This window comes from Rissa tridactyla, chromosome 2 (genome assembly GCF_028500815.1).
Source record: "Rissa tridactyla isolate bRisTri1 chromosome 2, bRisTri1.patW.cur.20221130, whole genome shotgun sequence".
Classification (NCBI taxonomy): Eukaryota; Metazoa; Chordata; class Aves; order Charadriiformes; family Laridae; genus Rissa; species Rissa tridactyla.
Genome location: NC_071467.1, coordinates 156,929,991 through 156,950,477, shown reverse-complemented (window position 1 = coordinate 156,950,477; position 20,487 = coordinate 156,929,991). Strand labels below are relative to the sequence as shown.

Here is a 20,487-nt window from a genome sequence, read left to right as displayed (position 1 = left end):
CTTCCGGGTTCGGGGAGGCACGGCCCAAACGGCCGCGGCGGCGGGCCGGGCTGGGCCGTGCCCGGGAGGCGCCTCCTCCCCGGCCGTCGCGATGGGCGCCCGGCCCGCCGCTCTGCCCGACCGGTCCTCCCGTCCCGGGCAGCCGGGCCTCCCGCGGCCCCCTCCCCTCTACGGGGCCCGAGCCGGCGTGACTCTCATCCTTCCCCTCCAGGCCTGCTCTAGGAAGCGCGGGCTCGCCCTGCGCGACGGGATCCAGGCCAGGAGAAGATCGTCGCCTCGGACCCACCCGTCCGCCTTCGCTTGGGAGCAGCCGGCCCAACCGCCCGCCCGTGACGGGCACCGGCCGTGGCTGCCGGGCCTTGCCGGAGCGAGGGGAGCGCGGTGCGGCAAGCAGGACCCGCTGGCTGGGGCGTTAGGGACAGCGGGCATGTCGGTGTGTGCTCCATCATGGGCACAACGCGCTGCCTCCCCCCTCTCTCAGCCACATACGCGGTTCGGTGGTTCCTGCCCCTTACACACCTCCGTAACAAGCTTGGTGTGTGTCTTTGTTCTTTATCGAGGGATGTTATTTAAGGACCGACTGATGGGAGGAAGCTGAGGCCGGTCGCCCCGCTCCTTAGTGGCAGCAGGTGTGTCCCGAAGCTTTGCTCGCACATTCTCAGGTAACGCTGGCTTCTCCCCCATCTTGTCAATGCACAGCAGTGCTCAGGCTGGCACCCACCATCCTGGGGATTACACTAGCCCCGATCTCTGGAACTAAACTGATTTTTTTACAGGCTTGTGTCCTGTATCCCTTTATCACAGTCACACCTCGTTCCCATATCATTCCTCCTGCCATTCCTTTATCTTTTCAATAATTTTAATGTAAACACCTCTGTCATAAGGGGCAGCTGTTGCTTGTCCTTAGCTGTGTTGCCCATCAGTTTGCTGGGAAGCACTTGCTGATTAAACTCAGCATTTACCAGAAGGTTTTCTGCCTTTAAATAGACAACCTTTCGCTTAGTGGGAATGAGGGTCCTTTCTCCTCTCTTCAGCTGTCAGCTTTCACAAAATTTTTAGGACTTCATGAGACTAGTATTTGCAGGCAGGGGCAAAGGGAGAATAAATTTAGCCAACAGGCTGAGAAGGTATGAAAACACATACAAACAGTCAAATAGAAAGCTGCATAAGGTTCATTTCCTCAAACAGTGAAAACGACCTCATCTCAATTATCCAGAGAAATGGAAATTCAGAAAGGCAGGGGCGCAAAAGGAAAAGTTGTTTTCTCAGTGCTGCACAGCAGAATTGGAAAAATAATCCATATCTTGGCAACTGAATGTGCTGTTCTGTTGTATCATCTTTCCAAATTCCCTCTATGCCTGCAATTGGACACGATGGACCACTCTAAGCAAAAACACATTCTGGCCATAGACTCATGCTGCTCTTTTTTACTCCCTCTTTACCACTGACAGTGTATGTTCTCCACCTGTCTAATGAGGCTAGTCAGGATGAAAATTCAAAATGATCAAATGATACCAGAAGGAATAACAAAATCAAAGATTTACAGCTGTTTGGTAATCCAAGCTTTGAAATGACAATTACTTACTTTGGGACTTGACTTCTAGAGAACCCAAAACCTACAGGCTGTAACAGCGAGGGGACTGAAGGGCAGCACAAGACCCTATAAAGGCTCATTACCTAAAACCGGGGGTATTAAGTATGACTCTGTGATCCCTTTGGCTACCAATATCAAACTACAGTAAATGTGAGTGATTTTTTGCATTTATTGCATTCCTCTTCTAATTACTTAGTTTGCTTATATAGACTTTCATGTGAACTCCTCACTCACGAGTTTCAGTAACACCTAGTACAAATGGCCATATTGTGTGTTGGCTCCCTCCATTACAACCAATACTATTAATATTTTCTCATTTTTTCAATCCCTTTGTTCTCAGTCTTGGATTCCGTTGCTCCATTTTACTTCCCTATCTGGCTTCAGAGTATCTGAAGCAGAATACAACTGTATCACAAACCAAAATGAAAATTCAAAACGAGAAAAAAGGTTATTGAATTAACATGATGTTTGCCAACTAACATATGCTGCATCTTATTCTGCTCTCCTGCATGTCTCTGAGCATATTCTACAAATGAGCTGGATATAGAATTTGTAGAGGAGTACCCTGTACAGTCAGTATTAATACACTGGAGAAGGACAGCAGAAAAAAACCAATCTTGTAGTAGCATTTAGGATGACAAACATAATTGTAGGCCTGAAAGCCTGGCATTGATTAGTTGATATGGAAGTTTGATTAACCAGAACTAAATGTGGGTGATACTGTGCCAATCAAACAGGAAAACAGAAGCAAGATCTGGTAGCATTAATTTGATAGCATTTATCTGTAACATCAATAGAAAGTTATGATAAAGAGGTAACCACTGACTTCTTAGAACTTCTGTAGATAACTGACTTGGCCCCACACAGTATTTTGATGGAGAACTGGGTGGTATGAAATTAGCATACCCATTATTATAATAGGGACAAAAGAGTCGTGGTAAAATCAAGATAGAAACTCTGCTGCTAGGGGATAAATTAGGGTCAGTTACTCTGTTACAAAGTTTTTCATAAAGTGTTCTGGATAAACACAAGTTATTTGTTTATTCTAATCTTTCTGGTGCTTATAAATTGTTTAATAATTTGCTTGAGAATCTTGTCATTGTTAATTCACGTATTTCTTGATCCTATTTTTTTAATACTTACAATAGCAGTCTTCAGTGTATCACGAACTCTTGAAGATACTCAGGGCACAGAGATCACTGACTTTTCCTTAAGTATCCTATAATGAATTGTATCAGTTACAGAGCTGATTATATTTATCTCATTTAGATAATATTTATTCTTTTTATATCCTGCTTTGTAGGTCTGTTGCCTTTTTAGAATTTTAATTAATACTTTTTGCTTGCAATATTGCTTTTACCCATTCTTAGCCATATGTGTTTGTTCCTCCTTTTTATTGGATTCCTTTTTTGCTTTTCCAAACTCAAGAGCTTCCACTGGAGTCAAAGCATCATCATCCTATGTTTATCTTGACTTTGCATCACATCAGTTTGCCATGATGCTTTTTTACAGTAAGTACCAGCACTATTCTTCAGAATAACTTCCCAAAAGTTCTTATTCATACATCTGGGTCTTTGAGGATGGGAAAAATTGGAAAAAAACAGTTTATATGGTGAAAAAGAAGGTCTGTTTGCCCGACTTCTTTTAAGTGTTTCTTCTTGACCATTTTCAGTAACAGTTAACCTTCCTGAAGGACAATATTTGATATTATACCCTATTTTACCCAACAGCATTCTTGCAGTCTAATGCTTCTGTTTACAGGTTTTTAACTATTGAATACAAATTTTTATTGAATAGAAATCTGAGAATGTTTATTCAGGAGTTTTTCTCCTAAAAATTTTGCAATTATGAATGGAAACATAGTTTACATGCAGTTTCATCCTAGTAAATTCTCATGATGGATTACTCACTACTTCTGTGTTTGATTTTATCCAGCTGTCTCAACCTGCTTCAGATTATCTAGTATATAGCACAAATATTTTCTGCCTGCTGCAAATTATCTAATACATAGCACAAAGAAAAGTCAGAAGACCTACCATACCTGTTTAGTGTGCAGAGTTTCGGTTGTTTGGAACAAAACCATACATGTCCGATCCCTGGTATCACCCAGTCTGGCTCCAGTTTCACTGAATGCGTAAATTGTACTCTCATTATAAGATCCTCAGATATTTATTTTTCCTGAAGACAGAAATACTTTCAACTGAAATGTGTTTCTTAATAAGTTTTCACAATAATCACAATTTCCATTTTTTTTTTCTTCCCCTGATGGGATTCTTACAAGTTACAGTTCAAAACTAAAGGTGCTTCAGAGATCCACATTTTTGCTGTTTCTATTTATGAACCCAGAGGACTGACTAACACACAATTCTAACACCTGTTTTTATAAAATCAGTAAAACTACTGATATATTCATTTTTTTCAACTACATTAGTGAGAAACTGTAGTTTATTTTAATATATGGTGGAAACACTTAAACGTGCACAGATTTCAGTTCTGTTATTCCAAAGGGGTTATTCCAGCTTGTGTTCTTGTGTAGCAGTTAAACCTCAGTTTGATCCCTGGCTTTAAGGCTTGAAAAGATCTTTCCAAACCCTCTAGTGGTGCCTTCCCACATCTGTAATTTTTCTCATGCTATAAAGCTGCTTGACTAGTATACTCTAATAGGGGTAAGAAAAAGCTATTGGCAGCCAAAACAGAGGGGATTTTTTTGGTAACAAATACATACGCATATTCCAAGAGTAGATGGTAGGACCAGAACCTGAAAAAAAGCTTTTTCTTCTGTCCAGTCTTTGGTATCACTGTCACAGTTGCTAGTTTTAGTGATATGTATTTGCTATATTGTTGTTAAAAACAAAATTAAATTCGAGTACTTGGAGGTAGTTTTTGTCCTTCAGGCTCTATACATAGGACAGCATTTTGGTAGGGTATCCTTTATCAAGCAGATACCTAGTTCCATGTGTTTATAACAGTCACCACTTTGGCTAAAGAGCTCTTTGAGTTAATCCAAGATGGCTTGTAAGTGTTTTTTTATTTGTTCAAGGAAGAAGATATAAAATGCTCATAGATTATTATTACTCTGCCAAAGACAGCTAAATAATTCATAATGATGTTTATAAATAGTTTAGTATCCATAGATGCTTATATTTAGTGGATGTAATTTAGCCCTTAAAGGTCATACTTACGGTTAATGGTGTTTTGTTGTGTTTGTTGTCTTTTCTTTTAAAATAAAATATCAAGGTTTCCCCCCTGCCCCCAGTTGCTTGCTTAATTTCCCTTTGGTTTTCTGCTACATGATAAAGGAAAATATTTCATAGTCCGGACAGTGAGGCAACTTTTACAGCATTTTTAAATTATTCTGGAAGCATGAATAGGAGGCAACTATATCAAGGCCTTGTACGTATTTGTCAACTGACTATTTAAGGCCAAGTATAACGGGTTAAATTTTATGTCTTTGAAGTCAGTGTGACTGACTTGCTGTTGAACTACAAAAAGAATGTTTCTCACATGCAAAAATCCCTCTTTGATTGTATTTTTTTTCTCAGTAGTCAAGTTTTCTACAACCCTTAGTAATGAGTATTAGCGGTAAGTTACATATTAACTTTTTTTTTTTACTCCTAAAAAGGAAAAAACGGGCAATAAAGTTAAAAGTGCCTAGAGGAATTTTCACCTGGTCTTTCAAATGGCACAGCATGTTAATAGGTTGTAAATATTTGCTGTGAAAATAGCACACGCCTTTCCTGCAGGCAGTCATTGCTTATGACAACGTTCGTTTCACATGTGTTGGGTAAGTGGCCGCTTGCTCTTTGTTGCAGAAATCAGCTCCGGTATTTGCTACTGTAGAAATATTATTTTGATTTCTACAGGAGTTCTTCATACCTGCATCTACCTAACATCTGGGTAAACGTCAGATTAAGTTAAGACTTACTCTAACATATTTTTTTTCCACGGCAGTCGTGTATGACTTTACTAAAAGTAGATCAGCTACGATTAGGAATGGTTTCACGGTATCCTTAACCTATAAAAGCCGGGTAGTGGAGAGCGACGGTGCTTTGGAGGCCGCCAGGTGAGCGCCCCGTCCCCTCCTCACGGGATGGAGCGGGGCGAGGCCGAGCCCTCCCCGGGCCGCCCCCGCCACCTGAAGGAATCCAGCTGGGCACCGGCTCCAGGAGGAAAACCTTCCCGCAGCCAGGCAGGCATCCCAGACCGCCGCTTCTCCCTAAGAAAGGGCTGGACGTGCCCAGCCACCATCCTGCAGGACAGTGAGCTACGCCATGAGAGACTCCTTCCTCCACCTTCCCGCTGGGCGGCCTCTCCCTTTCCCACAATCCCCTGCGGCAGCAGCATCCGCCCGTCCTGGCGGCGGGCCGCGGTGCGCATCCATGGCTCGGCCCATCGGCTGCCTCCCCCTGGCCGCCTGTTGCTAGGCAGGCCCGGACGCAGCGGCCGCTGTTTCCTGCCCGCTCGGAGGCGGCCGGTGGCGGCGGCGGGACGCGGCGCCCGCCTCACCCCCGCCATGGAGGGTGACAAGGTGAGAGGCCGCTGGGGAGCGGTCGGGGCTCTGGGCAGCCGTGCGAACCTGCCGGAGCCGCCCAGGCCCGGCTGCTGCGGGCACCGCGCGAGGGGCCGCGCCGCCTCGCCCCTTCCCCCGCTCCAGGAAGACCCTGAGGGGGCGGCGGGGGACGGCCGCCGCCCCACCCGGCCTGGCTTGTTCTTCTGCTCGGCCTGCCCCTGCTCCCGGCGCTTTGTGCCTTAGGTGCCTTGGTGCCTGCCAGAGCCATCCCCTCACCCCGCCGCGTCTCGCTGCCGCAGCTCGTGTCCCCTGGCGAGGAATGAGCCGGGGAATCTGAGGGGAAAAGGCAGAAAACAGCCCTAGTGTTTCTTCTGCTGGCGCTGAGAACCCCCGTGGCCCTCCTGGGACCATTCAAGTCTCCTTGCTTTGTCAGCACGCCAGTGTAGCTCTCACCCAAGTAGCGGTAGTAACCAAGTCCTTATTCCTCTAGCAGAAGGATGAGGCTGTATCAGCCATCGACCTTTCTGCAGAAGAGGATGGGTGGTTTATGAAAATATCCAAAGCTGTTAATGTTTCAGATTGTAGACAAAGTATATTTAATAATTGATACTCCTGTAACTTACAATTTTTGTGTTTTAGTTCTTTAGGAAGTGACATAACTTTTGCATGATAGCGTTAAAGTACGAAAAGTGTCTAGAGTTCCAAAATAAAGGAAACAAAAACACGTGGACATGCTAGCATCAATTATTCATGTTACATATTCACTTGAAAAAGCAGAAGTATCAAATAATTTTTATTACCGTTGTATGATTTGGGATTTTACAGCTAATTGATTTGTGGTGGTCATGCTGAACAGAAAATAGAGTAGGAGAGAGAGTGGCAGGGCAGTGTATGTGAAATAGTAGGACCACTCTAAAAACCTTAGTTCAGATATTTTGGTAACTGTGGTACATCAGTAACCTCTTTACTGAAAAGAGGCGAGTTAGTGAATTGTGATAGGAAGTTAAACTTGGATCAAAAAATTGTGTTGGTATAAGACTGCCAAAGACCCTGAGGCAGATTTACCAACAGCCACACTGTATGAGAAAGCCTCATTTTGCTGTTTCTTTGCCATCAAATCAAGTCTATCACTTGTGCTGCTTACTTGTTTGAGGGCTCTTCAATAGGCAACTCATATTGGAAATAAGAAAGATAAATATTTACATGTAAAAAATAAAGTACTTTTCTCTGGCTTAAAGACTACAGACATTTTACTGTTTTTCTGATTCTTTTTCTTTAGAATCATAGTTAACTGAGTTCTTCGCTTAGTTAACTTAATAATGTTAAGTTCTGAAAAATTCCAATCTTTCTGCATTGTGAGTGAAGAAACCCCTCTTGATCTGTCTTGAAGAGTTTATCTAAAGTAGCAAGGTATCTTGTTCTGCTAACTTCATGAGCTCTGCTAACTTTGTTGTTTAGTTTAAAGGACAGATTCTTACATGTTAAAAATTTTCATAGCGCTTTTTGAGTTCAGTAAATCTGTGCCATTTTTTGTCAGCTGATGAGCTCCCCATGCTCTCATGTGGAAGAATTAAGTTAAACCCCAGTGTGGTTTAAATAACTAATCTTAATCTGGATTTAAGTTAGTATATAAGGACTTCTAAATTAGCAGACAGGTGAGAAACTTCAATAAATCCCTTTCAAGTTTGTTTTAAACATTTCTTTTTGTGTGCACAATGATTCTTCTAGTTACAGAGGGGCAGTGGCCTCAAAGGTATTAAGTTTCTTTAAGCTTTATAAAAGATCTCTCTTTTTCTATTTGTTTGTTAGTCTCCTGCAAAAGCAGAAAATTAAGTGGAAAATCGCCATATATTCTTGTGATGGTAGGGACATGAAAACTGCAGACCCCAGAAAAGTGGCAGACATGCCTTTTTGGGCTCCAGAGAATCATCTCTAAATGTTTGCTGCATGCTTTTTGCCTCAGCTTTGAAATAAATCTCAAACTACCTTATCTGATATTGCCTATTGGTTATGTTGTTTTTAGGCTATTAACATCATTAGCATTCTTTCTTTGTTTGCTGATATGTACCTAAATATTGTCTAAAGCCAAAACATACTAATATTGATTTGGGATTTTAAATAGGTTACTGTTTGAGACTGTAATACGGCCCACTGTTCTCTTCCCATCCATATCTTTCCTTCCAGCTTGCCCTCACGCAAGTTCAGTTGGGTTTCATAGGTTTTGTTAAAAACTTCACTCAAGAAAATGATCCATTTTGGTTTTACTTTCTCATCTGACTTTCTGCAGGAGTAAATATTTGTTATTTTTTCTTTGCCTTTTTTAAGGATCAGAAGAAAATAAAACTTAAAGGATACTTTCATTTGGTTACAAAGGCTCCTTTCTTCGTACTTCTCATTGACTTTAGATGAAGTTTACCAGTCCACTACAATCTTCTATCAAATCTGAGTTTGAAAACAAAAGAATCTTTTCATGTAGAATAATTAAAAAATTAAAATATACTACTAAAATGCTGCTTCAGTATAATGAATTAGCAAAAATTGGGCTCTGTATGTTTATTTTCTTCCACCAGTGCATCTCATCATTCAGATATTTATCAGCAGTTATTTTGTTAAACTTCAGTAACTTTTACCAAGTCTAAATTTGAGAATAAATGTAGCCTGGCCATGTCATTTTGAATATAGTCCTCATCCTTCCACGAACTAGTTAAAAATATTCAATAGATTAGTGATCTCAAACAATATGATTTTTTTAGTTTAGCCAAGTAGTTAAGGGCAGTAACTCTGCAAATGAGGACAGAAGAAACACAACCTATTTAACTAGGGAGAAGTCTAGTGAAACAGTGTCCATATGTACTCTGATTATTTGCATGATCCTTTTACTTTTTTCTTCAGTGCTACATACAAATATTTCATATGGCAGTCACCTTACACAGGTAGTCTGAACCATTTTAAAATATTAAGTGACAGTTGATTGAAAAATAGAGCCAACATTTTTTGAGATGCGTGCAATTACTAAACCAGAAGCTTCCTTGGTTCACTTGAAATGAGCTTCAGGCTTCCAGGTCCAGTCACATCAGGTAAACTGTAAGTATACGCGTTAAGGCTAAATCAAATCAATGTTTACATGACAAAACTCAGTAGTACTTGCCACACATGCCTTGATCCTTTCCTTTGAAAACTATTCTTTAAGTGAGCAGTTTGATCGCTCAGTCTTTTGCTGTCTTTTCTATTCTAGAGAAGAACCAGAGAAGATACTTGGAAATCAGAAGAACTTAGGAAACATCTTAGGGTAATTTTATTTTATTTCTATTATTTTTGATGTTAAGTTACTTTACAGCAAGGGAATTTATTAGCAGTCTAAACATAGAGGCTTGGCTGCTTGTTCTACTAGCCAGTCTGCCTTGTAGACCTATAATAGCTCTTCAAGGCTTTTTGGTAGCATTACTGAATACAAACAGTATGGATCCTTAATGTGTAGCTGTTAAATTTCTTGCTACAACTGACTGTTCTGGAATCTGTCTAGTCCCAAGTGTGTCCGGAGGCTGGCCCACTCAACTGTTTCTAGCTACACAAGTCATATATAATTACTATACAGGTTTCTTCATGAGGTAAAATGGAAAAAATACCATTGTTGTGGTAATGACACAGCACACAATGGGGTCCGCTTTGCTGCCCACCCAAATCCAAGTTACGGCTCTGCTTTATGTATACTTAGTAAGTTTCCTACGTGTATATTATGATTGCATTTGTTATCACCATCTGTCATGTTTGTCATGCGCTTTTAAACTGGTTAATTACATTATTCACTGGTCAAATAGGCATTCAGGCTCCAGTCAGTAACACCACTGATATTCATACTAGTTTTGCGGTATATTTTTTTAAAAGCTGTTTTCCAGTATGTGTCTTCTTTTCTATGTTTTGTGCAGATCTTCATTAGTCCTTTGATAAACTAAAGCATCCTACTGTTCACCTATTACCTAGCTTTCTATTACCTAGCTCCCAATTACATCAGAGCTATGGTATAAGTGCTTTGTATTTTTTAGACATTCAGTAACATTTCCACTACTTCCATGTGGGCTAAAGCTAACAAATTTGAGTTGAAATGCTTTAATTCCAACAGAAGTGGTGTGGTTGGACTTTCTTTTCTGTGAAACAGATGGATAAAGTTTAATTCACTTTACTCATTGACTATAATAAAAGCAAGTTCTGTTTGTTCTGCATTGAGTAAATAGCTGAAATGGTGGATATAGTGAAATCAGTGGGAGTTGTGCCACTTGTTTCAGGAAGGTTAAAATATAATCTCTTATGACTTTAGAAAAATATATGAGTAGTTGCATCCTCAAGGGATCTAGGCCAAAAACTTTTTTTCAGTCTTTACATGCTGTTTTCCGTTCAAGTAAAAGCTAAGCTTCTATTCCAATGGCAGCTGCAGGATGCCCAGTTATCTATTATTATTTTTTATATCTGTCACATTTTACAAGGTGGCACAGTTTCTGTCTCCATGAGCTAACAGCTTTAAGATGCTTAGTTAATTTTGCAACCTAGCTCTAAACAGAATGCACAGTTCCACTGTAAATTTTCTTTTTTTACCAAATTTTTTTCAAATACATTGAAAATGCAGCTTATTGCTATTTTATTTGTTGGTTCTTTTTACAATAAGTACAGACATAATGTTAGCAATTTTACAAAGTAAGCTGAGAAATATATCTGCATTTTAATACAGTTTGGGCAATTAAATTCATAGTTAGCAATCCAATTTTATTTTTCTACATTAATATACTATATCTAAATAGATTGCTGAATTATAATAATAAAATTTTAATTTTTTTTTATCATTTCAGGCATCACAGCCAGATAGTCAAAATGAAGACGAAAAGCACAGAGAAAAGAAACTGCAGAAAGAAAAGTCTCTTCATGACACAGACTTTCATAAACATGAACGGAAAGACAGAGGGAAGAGCAAGGAAAGAATGAGAGAGAGAGAGAGATTTAAATCTGGTGAAAGAGACAGGGATAAAATGAGAGAGAGAGAAAGGGAAAAAGAGCACCAGAGAGAAGGACACCGAGAGAGATACAAAGATAAGCTTCGAGAGTCAAGTTTGGAGAAGGAAAGATACCGTGTACCAAAAGATAAAGACAGGGAGAGCAGTAGAGAACGAGACAAAAAGCATAAAAGGCATGAGATAAAGCAAATAGATAGACAAAATAATCTGAAGTCGTCTGAAGGAAGAGATAAAGAACATCACAGAAGAAGAGAAAGCAGGCATCGTTTGGGTAAGTTGTTTTGGGTTGCTGTTGTACTTTGAAATATTTAGATGGAAATACTCTGAAACCATACCCTATATGTGCAGAGAGGATAAAGACAGGCAGGTGTGAGTACGTATTGAAACATGTATCTTTGCAGAATCTTGTCGTAATCTAGTTTTATTTTGGTGCTTTCAAAAATTTTGTTGCTCATTTCCATTCCTCTGAAGAGAGGGTGAATGTCACTGTTTGTTTCTTTTTGGTCACTTGACTTGAAGAGAATAAGTACCTTCCTGCCTAGACATTCTGTATTGAGTGATCCATTTAAATCCCCGAGTTGCAGGGTGTTTGCTGAAGTTAGCATGTGTCATTACTCTTGCCATCATACAAGACAATCAAGAAGAGCGATTCATAGAATCATAGAATCTTCATGGTTGGAAAGGACCTTTGAGATCATAGAGTCCAACATACAAAAAGGAGTAACCAGCTTTGGAGAGAGAATTTAACCAGAACGTTTTATCTAGAAAGCTTTTATATTTTAGAAAACCCACATCACTGAAATACTATTTTCTATGTGCTAGAGTTAATTATGTACAGAGTTTGAATATAATAATTTTTTTCATTAATTTATACATATATTTTCTAGAGGAGGAGAAAACAAGAAGTGAAGAGCGAGAAAGAAGACATACAGAAAAGAAGGTAAAGGAAGGGAAAGGAATGAAGTGTTTCATAATGGAATAAGATAAAATTGTAGAATAATGAAGAAACTGGATCAGACTCCAGTTCCCAAAAAATCCAAGAGATGCATAGATAGTAAGGTCCTCACAAGTGTACAAAACACATGACAACAAAATATATCCAAGCCTTTCTATTTTAAGGACATACTTCATTCTTCTTTTAAAGTAAAAGTAAAATAGCGTAGCAAACATTGATTTATTTTTGTACAACTACATCTGCTTTATGACAAGGATTTTGGTAAATACACATCCCATTTTATGTTAGACCACCTAGTAAACAAAGAATTAAATTTTTGTGTGAAGAATCCATAATCCATAGAATTTTCTGTAGCAATGTACACCATGTCCCAGAAGAAATATCAGAATCTCAAGTGATATGATAACTTGAAACCTGCCATCATAAGGAATTTAAAAAAAAATGGCTGGAAGATACACATGACAGAAAGAGATTAGGTACTTACAAATCCATCATTCTAATGGTGAAAATTGGATAGATTTGTGAAGATAAAATGGTCTTGGAGAGCCTTCCAGCTCTTTAATGTTATTTTTCCTCTTTCCAGGATATCGATCCTAAAAAGAGCATTGACAAATATTTAGCCTACAAAGTTGAAGGTGAACGTGTACACAAGTTACAGAAAGATCAAGAGTTGGATAAAGAGGGAGAAAGAAGACACAGAGAAAAAAAAGAATATTCTGTTGGGCCAGCAAAAGAGAGGCTCTCAAAAGAGAGAAGTCATAAACGTTATGAAAAGGAAGAGGAAGAAAAACATAAATCAAAGAGATGTAAAGAGGGATCTTCCCATGGAGACAGAGAAGAGCAACGAGCAGAAGCTACTGAGAGACGAAAAAGTAGAGAAAATGAAAGAAAGAAGCGTGATCTAAGGGTTAGTTTTGTTAACACTTTAAAACATTACCTTATAGCTTGCTTTAATTGTTGATATATCATAATTGATAAGGTAAATAATAAAAATAATAGGATCGTAAGTCAACATTTTCTGAAATTTGAGGCTGAAGTGGTAGATTAAAATACTACATCTGCATTTAAGTATCCTAACCCAGAGCTGATTTCTTCCATGAAATTTAAAGTAGAAACTTGTCTATATGTTAGAAATGCCTTTTATTCATAAAATTCTTTATTGCTATGACTTTTGAAATTTTTGCTAACACTTTGAAGTAGATGTAAGTTTAGGCTAGAGGTCCATTAAAATGTATTGGTTGCCTTTATAGAAAAAAAAATATGATTTTAATAACAGCTATTTTCCATGTTGCCTGTAAAGGGAGCATGGTTATCTAACTCACAAGAAGGCACATGAGTATAGATCGCTTATATTTATTTTTTTTGCCTCTACTTCTGAAGCCATCTTTTGTGTTTGTAATACAGAGCATGATGTTGTATCCTAGACACTTAATCAAAACTTTGACATTTTTTACTGGTTTTTATAATACTCATTCTACAAGAAGCAGTGAAGAAATATATAGTAACTCTTAAAATCAGTTAAGTTTTATGGAACATGGAACCATTCAGATGGTCTAGGATAGTTTCTTCTGCTGCATAAAGAGTGAAGATGTACAAGCTTCTCAAAGAAAAGTTCAGAAATATATTTGCTAGTGAAAATACTAGGCATCTTCAGTGTAGGGGTCCACCACAAGTGATTCCTATAACTGACTTTCTGCAATTCAGAAGTCTTTCAGGAGCTTGCTCAAGGTTTGACTTCCTTGGAAATTTACTTAAGTAGCTGATATAGAATATACACACTGATGCTGATGCTTCTGTCTCAGAGTTACGGGGTTTTTTTTCTGATGTTCATGGATAGAGAAAAGCACCTTTATCTTAAACAACCTATTGAATGCATTTCCAAACTTAGGCAACCTTCATAATACAGAATTTACAAGTCAAGTCCCTGTACTGGGGATTAAAAGTGCCAGAGACTGTTCTCTGTCTCCGGGTCCAAGTGGTGTGAATTGTTACAGTTCTTACTGTTAAAATCTCATCCTTCGAAACCTGCTGGCCACAGCCTACTGAGGTCAGCCCCTAGTCCCTAACAGTTTTTCAGGCATGCCAGAGAGTTGTTTAGGAAAGTGCTCTGGGCTCACACTTTAAGGAGTATACACTGGGCCCAGAGTAACATAGTAGTGTGAAGCTTTCCTATGAAAAAGCCAGAATTTACTCTGGTAAAGCATTATAAGGTTTGGTTAAGCAAAGGAGTAGACTCAAGAACCCTTATTCTTTCCTTTCTGAAATGCATTGCAGAAGGGGATGTAGCCAAATTTCACTCCTGAGTATTTAATATTATCAGGAGAAGCTCATATTGTGTGTATAGCATATCTTTTATGGGTGTTTATTTTCTTTGCTTACCATATCTGTAAGGAGGAGATTATTCTGATGTTAGTTCATACACAGAACTTCCTACAAACAATTACTCATTAAAAAATAGTATGTATAATTGAAATAATTCATTAGAAACCTTTCTTATTGTTTAATATTACTACTACTAATACAGGTTCATATGCATATTTTATCCCAGCATTTCTGAGACATGAATGTTGTGACTTCTTTTACAGAACAGTGAATACAAAAAAGAAGAGAGGATTCAAGAAGAAATGAGCCATCAACGTGCAAGGTAAACTCAGAGATTTAAAGTACATGTATACGGTGTGTTATCTACTAAGATTCAGTCACCACCAAAACAATAAGCATGAATTCTTGATGTCAAACATCTAGGGTGAATATAATTTTTTTTCATAGGTCCTTTGTACGATACTATAGCAATTAAAAAAAAAAAGTCTGTTTTGCCTCTAAGAGGATTCATATAAAAATGTATGTATTTGTATTCCATTTATTATGCAAGACATACTCTGCAGTCTTTGCAAACTACATGTATATTAATCTGAGCACGTAATTTGAGAAACAGAAATGCTGTACTGTACCACCTGGAAATTCACTATGCAGGCACGTGGACACATGTGAGGTTCATGATGAACTATATAGGACTCCCTTATATGGTATATTTTACTTTGAATATCTCTACTTAGTTCCTACTCTGGATGGTATCTAAAGCATTAGATATATGTAGCGAGTTTACCATTGTATGTGAAATGGAAAGATCCAGGTCATCCTCAGTAGGATCAGTAAAATTTCAGGATGGTATTTCTAAGTTTTATTACTAGCAAATATAAAATCTTACAGAAGTTCTCTCTATATATTTTAGTTCTCTTTTCATTCTTTAATGCTTCAGCCGTGTGAAATTCCTATACAACTTTCTGAAGTATTGCTGTCCAAATATATTGTCAGCCACAATTCTCATTCGTAAACCCTAGTTTAGCTGCCTAGCTAAATAGAAGACTGGCATGTTGCCTTCTGGGGACGCTGACAGACTCAGTGAAGTCACTACCATTATTGGTCAAGTGTTACTACTGTTTCTTAAGCACAGGACAGATCACTGTCCCAAACCCCTAGTTCAGGCTTAAGCACTGTCAACATTGAATCATTCTGATTTGTTATGAGAGGATCAAACCAGATTTTTATTTATATTGTTGCTTTTTCTTATGTTTGTCAGTCCCAGCAGCAGTATATATGAACACCCTCTTACTTAAGGAGTCAGAACATTCTTTTCTTGAAGTCTGATACTCTACTTATAAAATAATCAAATAGATTGTAAAGGAGTAGAGCTGGTTGGTGATTTTCTCCTGCTCTCTGACCCTGATTGTATTGTCCTCATAAATAAAATCCCTGAATGAAAGACCAGGTTTGAATGTCAATCCACAATTCAGATAGCTTTAGAGCACACTTCACCAATCTGATGTTGATCTCCAGTTAGCTGCAGACATTAATCCAACTAATGGATGTGTGGGTTTAATACACTTTTTCCTCCTTACTTTTTCTTTCATTTTGATCAATTATAGGCATTACATTTGGACGAGGTTTTTGCAGGTTTTAGTTGATTAATCACTTGTCTGTCTCATTGTTATTTTGTATCATAAATAGAGATCTATCAAAGTATTTGTATAAATATTTCAATTTGTTGCAAATTTTCAACTATTTTTTCCTTTTCAGGAAAAAAGACCTATTTTTTCTAAAACAACAACACAAAAAACAAACAGAAAAGAAAACCAAAACAGAAATAGTGCTTTCTTCTGAGTTAATCAATAGAAATTATGTTATTTTTTTCAGAAAGATTGTAGGTGATAAAGAAAGACTCATTGAAAAAGAGGAAAGAGACACAAGAAAAGAGGTAAAACTATTTTGGTTTTGGAACTTAGAATGTTGCGTTTTTCTTGGGATTAATAACAATTACAATACATATTTTAATATAATGCCATTCTAAGATAAGATAAGATTTATGTATATTGGTCTTCAGGTATCTCCCAACCTCTCTTTCTGGATACAGCATTAGAAAACTGATTTGTTCTGTATAAATTTTCTAAGCATTGAAGGTAGCCATCTATTGACCTGTATTTCAGTATGTTCTATGCTTAAAAAAATAATTCTCAGTAAGTGGGAAGAGCTTAGATGTGTAATACAAATGATCTACAAATCGTATACACATACCTAAAGGATATTATTTCTTTCTATAAACAGCTGACATAGGCAAATAATATGTACTGTAAAACAAGTACAATGCAGTTAGCAATGAAATTCATATATGTTTCTTAAAACAGTTGCCATAAGAAAGAGGAAAGTGTTTTTATATGTTTAAGTGGACAGGTGCAGACAGAACCAAGTTTTCAGCAAGTCTGAACCGCAAGCCGTAAAGACCTGGGTTTGTTTGGACCGGTCTGTGCAGATACAGCCTAACTTTACCATAAAAAGTTCTAAAATATTTTGTCATATTTTCAGTCGTTTGTAACGATCCCCCAAAATCTAAATTCTGTCTTAGAATGTTGTAGGATTATGGTCCTAATCTAGGAAAAAGTAGTAGTACCTAATGAAGACATCGTTTTCCATATTCTCATGTTCTGGGCAGCCATATATCGTTCATATATATATATTTCAGCCACATATCGTTCAAAACCATACTAACTTGTATTAAAACCTGGCTGTTTTCATGCCAGAAACACTTCTCTTTCAAAGATGTTCTAAGACCTCTATTACTCTTTTCTTCTGATTTCCAATACATTTCCATTATTCTTGCTTTAGCACAAGCATTTAGCTCAAGTACTTTTTCAGGGTGCCTAGGTGGCCAAGAAGGCCAACAGCATCCTGGCCTGTATCAGGAACAGTGTGGTGAGTAGGACTAGGGCAGTGGTCGTCCTCCTGTACTCGGCACTGGTGAGGTCCCACCTCGAGTACTGTGTCCAGTTTTGGGGCCCTCACTACAGGAGAGACATTGAGGTGCTGGAGGGCGTCCAGAGAAGGTCAACGAAGCTGGTGAGGGATCTGGAGAATAAGTCTTATGAGGAGCAGCTGAGGGAGCTGGGGTTGTTCAGCCTGGAGAAAAGGAGGCTGAGGGGAGACCTTATCGCTCTGTACAACTCCCTCAAAGGAGGTTGTAGCGAGGTCGGGGTTGGTCTCTTCTCCCAAGTGATAGGTGATAGGACAAGAGGAAACGTCCCCAAGTTGTGGTAGGGCAGGTTTAGACTGGATATTTGGAAAAATCTTTACACTGAAAGGGTTGTTAAGCATTGGAACAGGCTGCCCAGGGAAGTGGTTGAGGCACCATCCCAGGAGGTATTTAAAAGACGGGTAGATGTAGTGCTTAGAGATATGGTTTAGTGATGGTTTTTGTCAGAGTTAGGTTGATGGTTGGACTAGGTGATCGGAAAGGTCCCTTCCAACCCAGGCAATTCTATAATTCTATGATTCTTCCACTAATGAGCTTATAGAAAGTGTGTTTATCTCTTCTCTGACTTAATTTTGCTGACCTATGCAAGCCAAATTCATCGTTCCTCTCATCATTCTAGCAGCTGTCTCTTTCTTTCAATTTGCATTAATTTTTCTTGAATACGAGTGACCAGAGTTGAACACAGCACTGAATGTGAATTTTCATCAGTGCCTTGTGTAATACTGTACATGACATAAATACTTATCTGTTCCTGAAAGAAGCAGCTTTCTGATATGTTCTTACTTTTAATCTGCACAGCTCTTACTGCTGTGGCCAACAGTCATCCTGGATCAACTAATGTGTTCAAACGGTTCTCTTCCTCTAATGTTTCCAGCAGCTGAGGTTCCAGGTAGCAGCTGGCATCCATTCTAATCTTTAAGGTCCAGATTCAGCTCACCTTTAGGGGCATGAATTGTCCATGGTGAGGACGTGAATTTCCTTAAATTTCCTTTGTAGTTTGTGGAGAGAAATAGGCACTTCACTCCTTTTATATTTGGTCTGCTTTTCCATAATCTTCTCTGTCTTCATTGGCAATAGGAGGCGATCTAGGAGGATGAGATCTCTACTTAAGACCTGACTCAACAGGGATAATTAAATCAAATTCCATGGGTTTGAACTTTATGCTATTGAATTTCTTCATATATTTGTTATTCCAAATACCACAGTCATCTAGGTATTCCAGCATGATTTCCTAATCCTGCTTTGTATTGACAATGTATTCTTCATGTACTGTTTAAAGTAGGGACCTAGCTGTGATAGGATGATTCTGATTTCCTATGGGAATGTAGGAGGTTCCTATGAGGACGGTAAGATTTGACAGCTGCTGACAGGTGGAGGTTTTTAGTGTGTAAAAACTAAATGTGTAACAGATGCAATATTATAAACATCTATGTGTTATTAATCTATAGGCATATTCAGAGATTATTATAGTAAGGTACTAAAGACTATAACAATCTTTATGGGTGTATTATTACATGTGTCTTTGACTAAGTGGAATAAGGACTTAAAAAAACCACCTGTATGCATTAGTTACTGCTGGGTACCTGCAACCTTGCAGGCAGAACAAATTGGGGAAATTTTGGCTGATTTTGTCCAGTTCTGCCCAAATGGACAACCTGACTAATACAACATATTCTTGATCCAAAGATGGATCTGAGAAATGACAAAAGGCCACAACCAGAAAAACTGAAGTACTGTAGTCCTAGTTCTAGGAGTCTGATGACTCTGAAAAGTAAGGTATCCAGAGAAGCTGTTTACTGTGGTATAATGTCCTTAATACTTTTCCAAGTACTACATTCTGTGAAAACTAGGTGGCTCTATCTCTTCAAGAGTTGTGAAAGGATCAAAAGTGTGCCTAATTTGGAGTTTGACAGACAGCTGCTATCCTTTGGTTGTAAATATGGAAGTAGGTAATAGGTGTGCTGTTATGCTAGATAATTTTCATAAAACCTCGCTTTTATTTCCATTTTGAAATCTGTTAAAATCCCTTACATGTGGATAATTTAGTCTGTGACTTTGAAGAGGCTATTGAAGGCAAAGCCTAGCTAACGATTGGATAGATCCGTGTGTGTTCTTTTAAGTTTTATGTTTGTTTGGGGTACGCGTTGGCGTAATTAAATGGCATTATTTTAATCAAGTTCAATAAGCTAGAGAAAGGCAATTTTTTCAAGTTATTTCAGGGATGCCATCAATATTATTCCATGTAAATACAGTAGAGGATTCAAAGTTAACAAAATTATTTATGCATAAAAATATCTTATTTTCCTGTTGTATCCATGTATCTGCTTTCCTGGTTCCAACATCTGCACTATTTTATTAACAGATTGAGTCCTCCAGTATAACTTAGGTATAGGGATAATTTTCTGTAATTCTCAAAAAAGTAGAACAGTCTTATGTTGTTACACCATCATAAGAGCTACTGTACACTATTGAAATTGTAGGCAACATAGCAGTTTTTATGTATTTCCTAGTAAAAATACTGGTGAGAAAACAGTTGGTTTTCCCAAAATAGGGTTGAGTTTTGTTTTGTCTTCCTGTATTACTATTTTAAGTCAATAATTATCACTTGTTAATACACTTATTCATATTTCTAAACAGAATTTGTTGTACATTTCCTTGAAAATGTAGAAATACCTGAGAAGAACATTCATCTATATTTATGTTAAGATTTGGCAGATAAAGATTTAAATTTTTTGTAAGATTATTTAACAATTTAATTTATTTTTCTTGTTTAGGAAATGACAGATACACATATCTATAATTCAGACACGGGATTTGATAACTTTTCAGCAAATTATGAAGATGATTTTGAAGTAAGTGTAAGCATACAATTGTCCTTTTGAAGTAATTCTCATGTAGCAAAACAGTGATTAACTTTATTCGCAGAAATAAAAATTACAGAATATTACATGGCTTTTACTTATTCTTTTCTGGTGACAGTGACCTTAACCTGGCTAACAGTAGATAATAGTAATTAAAATGTTATGTAGAAACTCTCTGCTATGTATTTACTTAGTTTTCATCAGGGGTTGGGAACAAACCTTTACTTTTCAGTTGAAGTCTTCACAAGATGCTCTTTCT

At 38.2% G+C, this 20,487-nt stretch overlaps 1 protein-coding gene across 4 annotated transcripts in view; it reads left to right on the top strand.

The window, feature by feature from the left end:
- Positions 1–38: 38 nt before the first annotated feature.
- Positions 39–20,487, top strand: part of DYNC2I1 (dynein 2 intermediate chain 1) — a 39,806-nt gene continuing 19,357 nt past the window's right edge. Inside the window, exons 1-10 of one of the 4 annotated variants that reach the window (XM_054190141.1) lie at positions 39–662; positions 3,023–3,105; positions 3,876–6,122; positions 9,340–9,393; positions 10,946–11,378; positions 11,995–12,047; positions 12,646–12,969; positions 14,648–14,706; positions 16,257–16,317; positions 20,142–20,219. In XM_054190141.1, the coding sequence (XP_054046116.1) occupies positions 5,685–6,122; positions 9,340–9,393; positions 10,946–11,378; positions 11,995–12,047; positions 12,646–12,969; positions 14,648–14,706; positions 16,257–16,317; positions 20,142–20,219 (1,500 nt within the window). In that variant the 5' untranslated portion in view covers positions 39–662; positions 3,023–3,105; positions 3,876–5,684. Of the gene's footprint in view, positions 3,106–3,875; positions 6,123–9,339; positions 9,394–10,945; positions 11,379–11,994; positions 12,048–12,645; positions 12,970–14,647; positions 14,707–16,256; positions 16,318–20,141; positions 20,220–20,487 lie in introns of all 4 variants that reach the window. The other 3 variants (XM_054190145.1, XM_054190144.1, XM_054190142.1) reach the window with 3 other exon arrangements.